Source organism: Myotis davidii, unplaced genomic scaffold (genome assembly GCF_000327345.1).
Source record: "Myotis davidii unplaced genomic scaffold, ASM32734v1 scaffold88, whole genome shotgun sequence".
NCBI lineage: Eukaryota > Metazoa > Chordata > Mammalia > Chiroptera > Vespertilionidae > Myotis > Myotis davidii.
This window is the reverse complement of record NW_006300377.1, coordinates 2,713,859-2,726,747: the sequence shown is the minus strand read 5'-3', so window position 1 is coordinate 2,726,747 and position 12,889 is coordinate 2,713,859. Positions and strand designations below refer to the sequence as shown.

The 12,889-nt window shown below is 34.9% G+C and overlaps 1 protein-coding gene across 1 annotated transcript in view; it reads left to right on the top strand.

Moving 5' to 3' along the window:
* AGO3 (argonaute 3, RISC catalytic component) overlaps window positions 1-3,346 on the top strand; it is a 99,930-nt gene extending 96,584 nt beyond the window's left edge. Inside the window, exons 18-19 of the mRNA XM_006777409.2 lie at window positions 2,227-2,426; window positions 3,005-3,346. Coding sequence (XP_006777472.1) covers window positions 2,227-2,426; window positions 3,005-3,113 — 309 coding nt within the window. The 3' untranslated portion in view covers window positions 3,114-3,346. The remainder of the gene's footprint in view (window positions 1-2,226; window positions 2,427-3,004) is intronic.
* The last annotated feature ends 9,543 nt before the right edge of the window (window positions 3,347-12,889 follow it).

The window sequence follows — 12,889 nt, the reverse complement described above, 5'->3', positions numbered from 1 at the left end:
AAAGCAGGTTTCTGGGGATTATTTTAGCTTCTATAATTGCAACATAGTTGCTTAGACTGCAGCTCAGAGGCCGGCAGCGGCAGGCAGGGAACCTTGCCTTCCTCCATCACTGGAGCAAGTAAGCCTCCTGTTCACTTCAGCTGCCTGGCTGCCGGCCGCCTTCTTGGTTGGCAGTTAATTTGCATATCACCCTGATTAGCCTATGGGAAGGGTAGCGAAGTTACGGTTAATTACCATGTTTCTCTATTATTAGATAGGATACATCTCACATACACTAACCCCAGTTTCATTCTTACAGCTTTAAAATTCTTGTCCCACTCATTTATTTATGTACTTATACCTGCTCCTCTTTACAATCGATGTACATTTTCATGGAGGGTAGTTAAAAATAAAGTTAAAAGGACCTTCTAGAGATAAAAATCTATATTATTAGAGTACATATTTACCATGTATATCAAGAAACACTACTGCTATAAATACCAGAGGAGAAAAAAGGATTTCTCTGTTCAATGAATTTTGGAAATAAATAAGATTATTTTACTTTAGAACTTTTGGATATTACTGATAATGCAAATGAATCTTCAAGACAGGACTATTTCCCCAGTGTACTTAACCAAAAATTTTAATTCTCCTTATAGCCCAATTTCTGATAATTTTATGTATACATTACCTGCCTCATTTCTGGAATGTGTCTTTTTCATTACTGTGTGCCTGGCACTTTATACAGGACATGGCATATAGTGAGCGATTACCTAAGATTGAATGTGTGTGAATGTATAATACATTATATAGGCATTATAAACCTGTAATTTGGGGGGTATATTTGATAATAATTTCATTTTTATCCCCAAAATCTTGCACAGTGTCTAACAAACAAATATTTGTTAAAGTATGAGCTAATCTTTCTCCTTTACACCTTTGCCACTGCCCTTTCCTTAGTTCATACCTTCATTATCTCACACCAGAATTAATGCAACAGCTCCTAACTGCTCTTTTTGCTTTTAGTCTCTTCCCGTTTCTAATCCATCCTCCATATTATTGCTGATGTTACTTTTAGAAAACCCCAATCTCATCACACCTAAAAACTGTAAAAAAAAATAAAAATAATGCTTTCGCTGCAATTCTTAAGCATGTCATTCAGTCTGATTCCAAATGTTCTTTTCATCTTCATCTTTTTCCCTTCCTGTGCCAGACTCTGTTCATACTGGTCTGGTAGCCATTCCCCAAATACACCAGGAATTATGCCCCCTGTGCTTTCGGTAAGGTGGTTCATTCTCACTAACCTCAACATAAAGGCCAAATCTTACTCATTCCCCACTTGGTGAAGAACCAAGTCTTACTTCCACAATTACTTGCCTTAGTATTCTCATACAGAATTAAGTGCCACGTCTTATAGCCACTTATTAGTTGTTTTATAATTGTAGATGCTCTGTCTCCTCTAGTCCTTTACAAATTATGTTTTCCAAAAGACAGGAAATGTTTCACTTTCTTTTTCTTTGAGTCCGTATTACCTAACATAGTAACTAATACATAAAAGCTCAAGTAAATGTTCTGGTGTTTTTACATTGGTAAAATATACATAGCATACAATTAGCATTTTAATCATATTTAAGTATACAATTCCAGTGCATTAATTACATTCACATTGTTATGCAGCTCTATCACCATCTATCTGAAGAATTTTTTCATCTTTCCTGACACTGTGTCCCTATTAAACACTAACTCCTCATTCCCCCTTTCTCCAGCCTCACCATTCTACTTTCTATCTCCATGAATTTGACTACTCCAGGTACCTTATATCAGTGAATCATATAATATTTGTCTTTTTGTAACTGGTGTATTTCATTCAGCATAATGTCAGCAAGGTTAATCCATGTTGTAGTATGTGTCAGACTTTTCTTCCTTTTTAAGCCTGAATAATAATATTCCATTAAATGTATATACCACATATTGTTTATCCATTCATCTATTAATGGACACTTGGGTTGCTTCCATCTTTGAGCTAATGCTGCTTTTGAACATAGGTGTATAATAACTGTTCAAGTCCCTGCTTTCACTTCTTTTGGATGTACACCCAGAACCAACTAAATGTTTTTTTAAGTCCATTATTAAATTAGAATATGTTTTACTGTTGTAGACAGCTGACTTTTTGTATAACTTCGTCTATGCTAAATATTTATTTAAAAGTTTAGAGATCAACAGAATATGTCATTGCCTTCCCTATAGGGTACCAGCCGTCCTTCACACTACCATGTTTTATGGGATGATAACTGCTTTACTGCAGATGAACTTCAGCTGCTAACCTACCAGCTCTGCCACACTTATGTACGCTGTACACGATCTGTTTCTATACCTGCACCAGCGTATTATGCTCACCTGGTGGCATTCAGAGCCAGATATCATCTCGTAGACAAAGAACATGACAGGTAATATAAAAGCGTAACAAATACAGATTTTTACCCAAATTCACATATGGCCTACGTATTAGGATTTTCTTGGGACATTTCTTTGTTTCCATGTAAATATGTGGTTCCATATAAGTATGTGGCTCTCTATTTGCCATAAAGAACTGCCATTTAGAATTAAAGTTCCATGACCTACTAGAGGAGTCAGTGGTCATATGAAAAGCAGTGAGCGTCAGAACTGACTACCCGAGGTAAGGGTTCCCATTAAAATGTGCAGTCTAGGCTTATTAGTAATAGAATGATACAGTGATTTACTTGCTTTGCCAGATTAACTCAAGGGAAAGATTGTTGATGATAAAAGTGATATATACCAACAAAATTATAGGATGTCTTGTATTTGCTTCTAAATAATCCTGAGCAAGTGAGAAAAGTAAAATTGACCATGAGTTAATTATTGAAGCTGGGTGATAGACATGTAAGATTATACCAGCCTCTATTCCTAAAAATATTTGTGAAATTTTCTACAACAAATAATAGTGTTCAGAATTATTACATCAGGATAGGGTTTGTTTGTGTGTTCATTGCCAATTCTCTTACAGTGCTGAAGGAAGTCACGTTTCAGGACAGAGCAATGGGCGAGATCCACAAGCTCTTGCCAAGGCTGTACAGATTCACCAAGATACCTTACGCACAATGTACTTTGCTTAAAAAGTTCAAGAATATTCTCTGAGATGAACAATTGAAAGATGAATTGACATACACCGTATGTTTCCAGTGGAGTCCATTGAGTGGGGATGCCTCCAGCCATACAGAAACCAACACTGTGGGGACCAGGGTCTGATTTTTATGTTGATACAAGGAAGATTGTTTACTTTATCAAGGGACACAGCACCATTATGCAATATGAAACCAGCCAACTGCTTTTTTGTGCGGTCTCCTGTAGGAAGTATCGCCACTGTTTTGTTTTCCCTTTCTTGTAGTGTAACCCTTTTAATGCCTTTACCTCAAGTTGCTTGGCAGCACAACTATCTTTGCAAAAAAAAAAAAAAAAGGAAAAGAAAGAAAGAAAAGGTGAATAATGGTTTTAAAAAAACACACCTACATGAATAATCAGTGATTGCTCACAATTATGTGTGCAACAAAATTAATGTGCATTCGTGTATTCTTGTAAAGTATCTGTGTATACTTTAAGTGTATACATGTATACTTCATATGCATATATATCTGGATCTGCATTGATAATAGATATATATGTTCTTTGTATATATTTTATAGTTCATTCCATTGGGAAATTTCTTTCCCTTTTATTTTCCTCTCACCACCACTTTTATTTCTTGCTCCACCTCACTTGCCTCATCACCTACATTTTTTTTTCCTTAATTCTACCAGTGATACTCAAATGTTCATGTATCTGGTTCATTTGAATATGAAGCATGGCAAACTAGACTTTTGTTTTTATTTTGCACACCTACTCCTGTCTCTTGATTCATACACAATTCTGAGTCCTCAACTCTAGATATTGCTTTCTTAAGAAGCAAAATTATTGTGTGTGTGTGTGTGTGTGTGTGTGTGTATTTTTATGAGAGTCTGTGTCTGTCCCCTCCTGCTCTGAACTTATATTTGCCGTTTGTGCAATGTATACATAAGCAGTAGCAACCTAAACTGTTCTTTCTTCTCTAGTGAGTCTGTTAAAGCTGCTATAAATATAAAACCCTGTCAGAAGTTATAACTCTTTCTATGAGTGATATGTATTCTCCTTCTGTTTCTATGAGTTATACATGGAAATTTTTGAAGCTTTTACGAAGAGTAAATATTTTAAATGATTGGAACTCTGTAGGGTGAGGCCTCTGAAATTGGATGAAGAAAAAGAAGGGGTTGAGGTTTTTTAAAAAAAATTTTTTTTTGCTATTTTACTTGCTGCCTCTCATACATTAATGTGATTTCCATATATATATTTTTATATATATATATATACACATGTGTATATATATATAAACATATATGTATGTATTTTGAAGCATAGCTTCCTTTTATATTTATTAGAATAGTGCTTTAATAATTATAGAACTGTATTGGCAACATCTTTTATAGAAATATAATTATGTTTATTTTAAGAACTGACAATTTGTTTTTGCTCTCTTTTAGTGCAATAAGCAGTTTTAAAGGAAAGCTATTTGACATTTTTACCACAGATAGTGGGAGAAGCAGGCACATACATGATTTTAAAAGAGCAAAGTAATACAGCCTTAATTTCAGAAGGAAAGTTTTGTAATTTTCAAGTCTAAAGCATGTCTTTAAAAATCATAATGAAAATGAAGGAAATTAATATCCTAAATGAATCTGACCTTAAATATTAAAAATAAAATTGAACTTTAAGAAATGATCATGAATAGATTAGGATTTAGAAGGTATTTAAATTCTTTGGAGATAAATCATGTTTATTGAAGAATCATACTGCTTAGGTGCCCATTTTCATTTATTAAAGTGAATCAGGAAGATGTGATACTTTTTTTTTAATTTTGCTATTTTATCACATGTAACTTTCCTTTTAAAATTAGGGTTATGGTAACAAAGGAAGTTAGGGCTTGGATTATTTTAAATGAGTTAAATCACTGAAATGTGGGGGAAAGTTTTGCAAAACTTTTGTTTTATTGATTTCACTTTAAGATATTAAAAAGTACCATTAAGCTGTACCAAGTTCACCAGTAACATTGGTTTCAGGGGAGCTTTGCACTTTGTAACACATGAAATCTGCATTTTAATTTTTTTTTGCACTGGTTTAGAGTATAAGTATTACAGATTGTTTTCAATGGGCATTGTTGTTAACCTTTCAAAATTCCATCTGTTTATGAAAACAAATGGATTAGCTCTATAGTTTCTCCCTTACCTGTAATCTACTCTTAATTGCCAACTTACTGTATTTTGAGCCTAAAATCTGAGCCCATGTCCTCCAATAGCTATGAAATCTTTTGTCCCTCTACCAGAAAACTAAGAAAGTACTGTATTTTGTATGTTTATTATATTGAAGTGTCTGAAATGCAATTTACAACACTGTTTCAAAGCTCTTTACACGAGGTAGTATTTGTATAGTATATACATTTTTTCTCCCAGCCCTCCCTGCTCTCCTCCAAAAAATACCTATAAAGCAAGGTGTTTAGGGTTTTTTACATTGAAATTTTACTAAATATAGTAATCAGGAACATGGGCAAGAGAAGAAAATAGTGTTTTCTAGATGGTAAAAACTTGATTGTTGTGTGCTTGCTCAGTATGAGAAAACATCTTCATTTATCAATGGGAGTTACACAGATTCATGTGGGAAACTTTAGGGCCCAGGGAAGAACTGTGTTCTATTCCTATTTCCTGCTTTACCTAATTTTCAGTTACTTAATTTCACTTGCGCTAGAGTGAAGCCCATAATTTAAATTTATTTGGAAGGCCTTTTACAAAGGGAAAAATTTTTTTAGATATAAACCTTTACCTTTGAAGTGAGTTCTTTTTTAGGGTTTCTTACAGTTTCAACATTAATAGTTTAAGGTTGGTTAACTTGAAAAAGTATGTATAGTATATTTTTATTTTGCTTACTATGCTAACAAATTAGTATGTCAAACTTAATTACAAGAAACCTTGTACTTAAGAGTTTTAAGATAGAAGACTAAGAGACAAATAACTTTTTGATTTTTGTTTTAATTATTGCATTTCTGGTGTAGAATTCCTGATCTTTTTCATTTTTTAAAGAAGGTTGTTCGAATTTAATGGCCATGAAACTGAACAGCGACCTTTCTGTTCCTGCCCTTGCTCACTAACTATATGATGAATGCTGTTTTCTGTGATGTAGGAGTGACTTCAGAATGTCAGTGCCAGCAGCTGGTATAATTGATTTTCATGTGAAGAAAAGTTTGGAATTTAATTATACTACTCTGGATAGCAAATGAGTCGGTGTAAATTGCTGTTACGTGTTATTATATTACAGTAGCAAGTTACTGGCATTGAGGACCATACATTTATAATACTGTAGCTGCTATATTTATTTGAGTAGAGTCTGACAGTTACTGCACTAAACAATAAGGAGATGAGCAAGTTTCAAGGCTAGTGTTAGACCCCCTCCCCCACTCTTTTTTTTTTCCTAAATAAGATTAAGAACATGAAATATCATGATAACAAAGGGTGCTGCCATGTTAGTTTCAATTTAATATCAGGACACTACTTCTTTTTTAATTTATCTTTATTTGTTGAAAGTATTACAGATGTCTCCTTTTTTCCCCATTGATCCCCTCTAGCCGAAACATGGATTTTTACTTTAGCATTTTAGAAAAAGGGTACCTCAACCTCCTCAGTGCTGGTTTTGGCATATTTTCACAGAAATAAAGATGCCCTTTTATTTTTTTCTTAATATTTTACCTTTTAACAAAAGGTTTCTCAGAAAAAAAAATTTCTTCTATGGAAAGCTTCCTATTTGTAACCTATTAATTTATTTAAGAGCATCTAGAAGGGATTCTAGTAGGAATGTACTGGGTGTTCTGGAAGGCACATGATAAAGATTCATCTCTTCCTTCTAGCGTAGGGACTCCTGACCTTCTACTAGTAAAGTCCTATACTAATTTTCCAAACTAGGTCCTCTGATGACCCACCACTGCCTAATGTTTACTTTTATATTTATCCTAAAATGGATTTTAGTATGCTAGACATCATGACAGACCTAAGGTATGTCTAGGGAAATAAAAGCCGGGTTGTCATTTAGTAGAAGTGGCTGACAGAGGATCTGGGTGTTTAAAGAAAAGGTGAACACTCAGAGTGGCAGTAATAGATCTGAAGTAATTAGATGGATTATAAGCTAGGAATTAGAGACTTTCGTTCAAGGAATGTGGTGAGTTTCATATGCTGACATGAATTTATCAGGGGTGATGATTTTTATGAAAGCAATGAAGCCAGCCACTTGGATTTAGCTAGAATATTTTGTAGTCTTGCTATGTCAAACTTGATAGTAATGTTTTGCCAAGAAGTTTAACACAGCTCTGCATAATGTTTATTCAGCATCCTAAAACCAGAGTTAAATATTTGCTTAACTCATCATCTTAGATGTTTCCCTATTGAATACTTTTTTTTTAATATATTTTATTGATTCTTTACAGAGAGGAAAGAAGAGGGAGAGGGATACAGAGTTAGAAACATCGATGAGAGAGAAACATCGATTCAGCTGCCTCCTGCACGCCCCCCACTGGGGATGTGCCCACAACCCAGGTACATGCCCTTGACCGGAATCGAACCTGGGACCCTTCAGTTGTCAGACTGATGCTCCATCCGCGGAGCCAAACCAGCCAGGGCCCTATTGAATGCTTTTTAAAGACAGTTTGCCTGAACAGTAACTTGCTACTTAAATTACCTTTTATGAGTTATCAGTCAAGATTCATTGGCCCAGCACCTTTATTTTGGCTTTTTATCCCTATGAAGTTTTAATCCTTTTCATTCTTTTTGAGAATTCATGGATGTTTTAAAGCTACAATCATAATAGCTGGGAGACTATATCAAGTGAGGCCTTCCTGAGTGGCAATCTAACCTTGACTCTAAACCAGGGGTGGGCAAACTTTTTGACTCGGGGGCCACAATGGGTTCTTAAACTGGACTGGAGGGCTGGAACAAAAGCATGGATGGAGTGTTTGTGTGAACTAATATAAATTCAAAGTAAACAACATTACATAAAAGGGTACGGTCTTTTTTTTTTTTTTTTTTAGTTTTATTCATTTCAAACGGGCTGGATCCGGCCCGCGGGCCATAGTTTGCCCATGCTGCTCTAAACTCTGTCTTTATTTTCCTGTTTCCCTCCCATTTAATCATATAAAGCACTTTTGTGATTCTATAGGAGTCAAAAGATAAGCCAAGAAAAATTGGTAAAATCAGTACTACAAAATGTGAAAGTCAGAATTTTCTCCAAAAAAATCTTTTGCCTATACTAAGAAAATTCTTGATCAGTGGCACTGTTAGAAATTATACTGTGATTAGTGAAACCTAAGCTGACTCCCAGGAAGAATAACATCTCCCCTCCTCCTCCTCTTTGTCATATATCTATAAATACCACAAAGGAAAAATATTTTTACATTTTCCTACTTTTAAAAACAGTACATTTCAGTTTACAAGTTCCCATGTCAGTCAAAATAACTTCTTTTTAACTAAGATATTATTGTCAAGGTTTGTTCTAATATCTACTAGTAGTTGAATTTTATTTTTATTTACCCATCAAAGATAGTACTCTAGATTTTTACATTGTTGATTAAGCCTCAAGAATCTTTTGCTCTTAAGGTATGTAAGTTAAAGGTTCTAATTGAATTAAAGATAGATAATAAATATAATATGGGTGATTGAGATTTACCAATGAGAAACCTGTTGAAATATCAGATAACAAACAGTATGACAAAATTAAAATCCTATCTAATCATATATCCAGCCATTGGTCTTTCTTCCTTTCTGTAATCAATGTCTGAAGTATCCAAAATTTAATGTTGTATCTAGGGTAAAACAAAGGTATTCTTTGGGGTGAACACTGTATTAAATTTTTTAATCATTTTTTTAAAGCAAGGCGGTTCTTAGAAAGTGCCTTTTCAGAAGATGGTGCTATAGATTTTTATTTTTCAACTAGCATGAGGCTAAAACTTTAAAAAATAAATTATTTTAGAACTCAAAGAGTGTGACAGTTTCATATAAATGTTATATGTTGTCCTGAATCTGGTCCAAGGGAATGAAGTAAAACGTTTATTCAACAAAGTGTCTAGGTAAATGCTCACCAAATATATTTTGTAAGTTTGAAAACAAACTTTAAATGCTTTTATTTCTCAGCTGTGTTGAAGGTAATCTGTAAGGTACATAAAACAGCAAATCTGCTTAACTTTTTAACAAGAATATGGGTGAAGTAGCAAGGGCCCAAAGGGAAAGGAATTACATGTCATAGGCTACCTTTCCTTTTTTCCCCCCAGCATAGACTGACCCTTTTGTAAATATCTATTGGCCACCATTTCTAAATATTTTTTATTAAAGAAGACTGCTTATAAAGGGACAGCCAAGTCATGGAAATCAGTATAAGAGAAAAAGTAAAATGATCATGTCTCTATATTTAGGGAAGTTTTCTGTTTTAGGAATCAAGATTAAGTTACTCTCTTTTTTCTAGCATGGGGGGGAACTAAGAAAAATGATGACAGTGCATCTAAAAGGGTATGGTCAGTTCATTAGATATAGAACATGCAAAATTGGGCTTTGGGGGAAATAAGTAAAAGGAAGGATAATAGCAGGACCATTCACACTTATTAGAAATTTGATAATCTACCAGAAAGCAATTTTCCCCCAGACTAGGAACAGTAAACAGCAGTAAATGATCCCTAACCAGTTCTTGCTCATGAATTTGGTGAGCATTTCTCCAAAAAGGAGTAGACTGAAAACAAAAAAAACTACACCTCAGTAACCTTCAATGCTGCATTATGTAATAATGATAGTAAAATTATATTGTTTGTTTGGAGTGTTTTGTCTCTTTGCAAATATGCATGCACATTAAACTTCTTCATTTTTATAATGTCTTAATAGCAATTATGAGTTTATTTTTTTAATATTAATTATTCTAATGTTTATATTTATTGGCAATTTGTGTGCAACTTTTATATTTTGCTTAGATGTTAAGGTATTTTATTTTTTATAAATATGTCTAGCTTTTCTTCTTCCTTTGTAATATTATTAGCAAAGATTAAGATGGAATGTTAATATACCAACCAAACTACTAATTCTATAAAGTCTAGAATTTGGATTTTTACCAATAAACCATTAACGCTATTTTCTAACTTAGAATTATTCAATGTTGTTTATATAATGGGCATTAAAGACTGTCTTTAGACAGATTTCTAAATGTGGAGGGGAAGTGGGGCCTTTCTATAAGTTAGATGTCTTTCCCTTAAGTAGCAAACTAACCCTAACAGATTGGATTTACTTGATCTGATCGGCAGTTTTGGAGCAACTTGTCAAATAAACGAGTGTTGTATTTCTCTAACTTCAGCTGCATTGAAACTGCTTAAAATGGTCATATCATCCAACATTAGGATTATGATACCATTTTTATAGGCCAGAAGTCATTGATAAGCGACTTTGAAATGGGATTCTCTCCTCCCTTCCCCCACCCCCCACCCCCCAATTATATTCTATGGAAACTTTGCTACCCTGATCTTTTCCCTAGCATGCTTTAGGTATATTCAACACTAAACATCAAAGAAGAAACAGAGTTTAAGTGGCTAGGTAGAGCTAGGGATAAACACTAATTAATGTAGTATTTCAGTTCATTAAAAATAGCCTGAACGGTTTTGCTCAATGGATAGAGCGTTGGCCTGCGGACTGAAGGGTCCCGGGTTCAATTCCAGTCAAGGGCATGTACCTTGGTTGCGGATACATCCCCAGTTGGGGGTGTGCAGGAGGCAGCTGATTGATGTTTCTCTCTATCCCTCTCCTTTCCTCTCTGTAAAAAAATCAATAAAATATATCTTTTTACAAGTATATCAAAGGGCAATAAATGTAATACATACATCCGGTTTCGGCAATAAAATAGATTTTTTTAAAATTTAAAAATAATTTATGGATGAATCAATTGAAAATCAGGTAAAATATCTCCATTGTATTTTTTTAAATATATTTTTATTGATTTCAGAGAAGAAGGGAGAAGGAGAAAGAGAAACATCAATGATGAGAGAGAATCATGGATTGGCTGCCTCCTACGATCCCTGAGGATCCAGCCCACAGCACTGGTATGTGCCCTGACTGGGAATCAAACTGTTCAAAGGTTGACACTCAGCCACTGAGCCACACTGGCCAGGCTCCATAGTAGTTTTACACTGTGATTTTGCTTGGGAGCCTTTTTTTTTTTTACAAGAGATTAGAAGATAAACATTACCCCATCCTCAGGGCTCAGTGTATGGCATTTTGATGAACTATATAGCCTATTCTTCCACTGAGGGGGTAAGTGAGAAAGTTTCAAGTAATTATAATTTGGAAAATGTTATTTTTATATTATGTAAAATTTTATAATTTAAAGTGAGTCGGCATGAGGTTTCATATACACATTTGCCATGTTTCTTTTTGCATTTTCTAGACTAGTCTGAGCTACTTCCTTCACCCCTACTCCCACAGTTGAAGATTGGCACCCTGATTATAGCAGTTTGTTGCTACTAAATAAAAGCTAAATATGTTTCAAGCAGTCAGAAAATACTTTATTACTAAAAGACTTCATTATGCCCCCCTCTTAATATTTACTGTGCTTGTAACTTTAATAGTTTTACTCATGTTTCAGCATTGCCCAAGGTTGGCAGGCATATAATTGTAGACCAACATTTTGAAGGCAGCCTGAGTAGAATAGTTCTTTTTTTTTTTTTCCTTCTGAAAGCTTATGGGAACTTCATACATAGAGCTTATTTTGCTCTTTTAACTGTTTGGCTCCATAAATGAAGGTACTTGGCATTCGTACTGAGTAACTGTGGTGAAGTACTGGGTGACTTGTTCGTGTTTGCAGTCTATTTCCTCAGAAAGGAATATTTGTGCACTAAGTAATAGTTCATCCCCAAAAAGAACTGTCATGAAGAGTCTTATATGAGTAGAAAACAGATGGGAGTGTTGGTCATTAGAACTCTGTGGGGGGTTTTTCATTTCCAAAAGTTGACTGTCTGCACATCTATAATTTTATGTTCTCAGCTTAAGAGGCTGTGCCAGAGAGGGAGATTAGTATTTAATGCCTAAATCTTTCCATCTTTATATTTTATGGCTTTAGTTGGAAGGACAAACAGAAGTCCTTTAATTTGGCCCTTTAATAACATTTTTAGAACCAAAGAAGGACTCTCCACAAAGATGTTGTAGGTGTGACTATATTCTATATATATATATAAAAGGCTAATATGCAGTGTGCCCTCGGGAGTTCAATCGGGAGACCAGGAGTTCACTCGCTCACTATGTCATGCACTGACCACCAGGGGGTGGTGCGGAACATGGTGGGCGACCAGCAGTGGTGGCCGGGCACTGAGGGAACAAGGGAAGGAGGAGGCAGGGGACCTGATTGGCCCTGAACGCAGGCCAGGCCTAGGGACCCTACCCGTGCATAAATCTCATGCACTGGTCCTCTAGTCTTTATTATAAGAACCTATGGAAGCAGGAGGTCTTTGTAAAGAAATGAACTAATGGGATTGTGAGAGTATGTAGTGGGGGAGGGGGCGTGGGAAAAGGTTTCTTTGCTAGGATCCTTGCACAGACACCTTACAGTTGTTTAATATTTGTGTAGTTCTGAAACCACATTGTAAAAGTTGTTATTTGAACCTACAGAAGAGACCTAAGAAGAGTGAGTGCCTCTGTAACCTGTTTATTTCATGTTGCCTCAGATGTAAAACTGCATCTACCCTCGTTAAATTTGAGATGTCTCACAGTTGCTTCTGAATTATAATAAAGAAATTAAATGAAGTATTTATCCTTAATTAGAG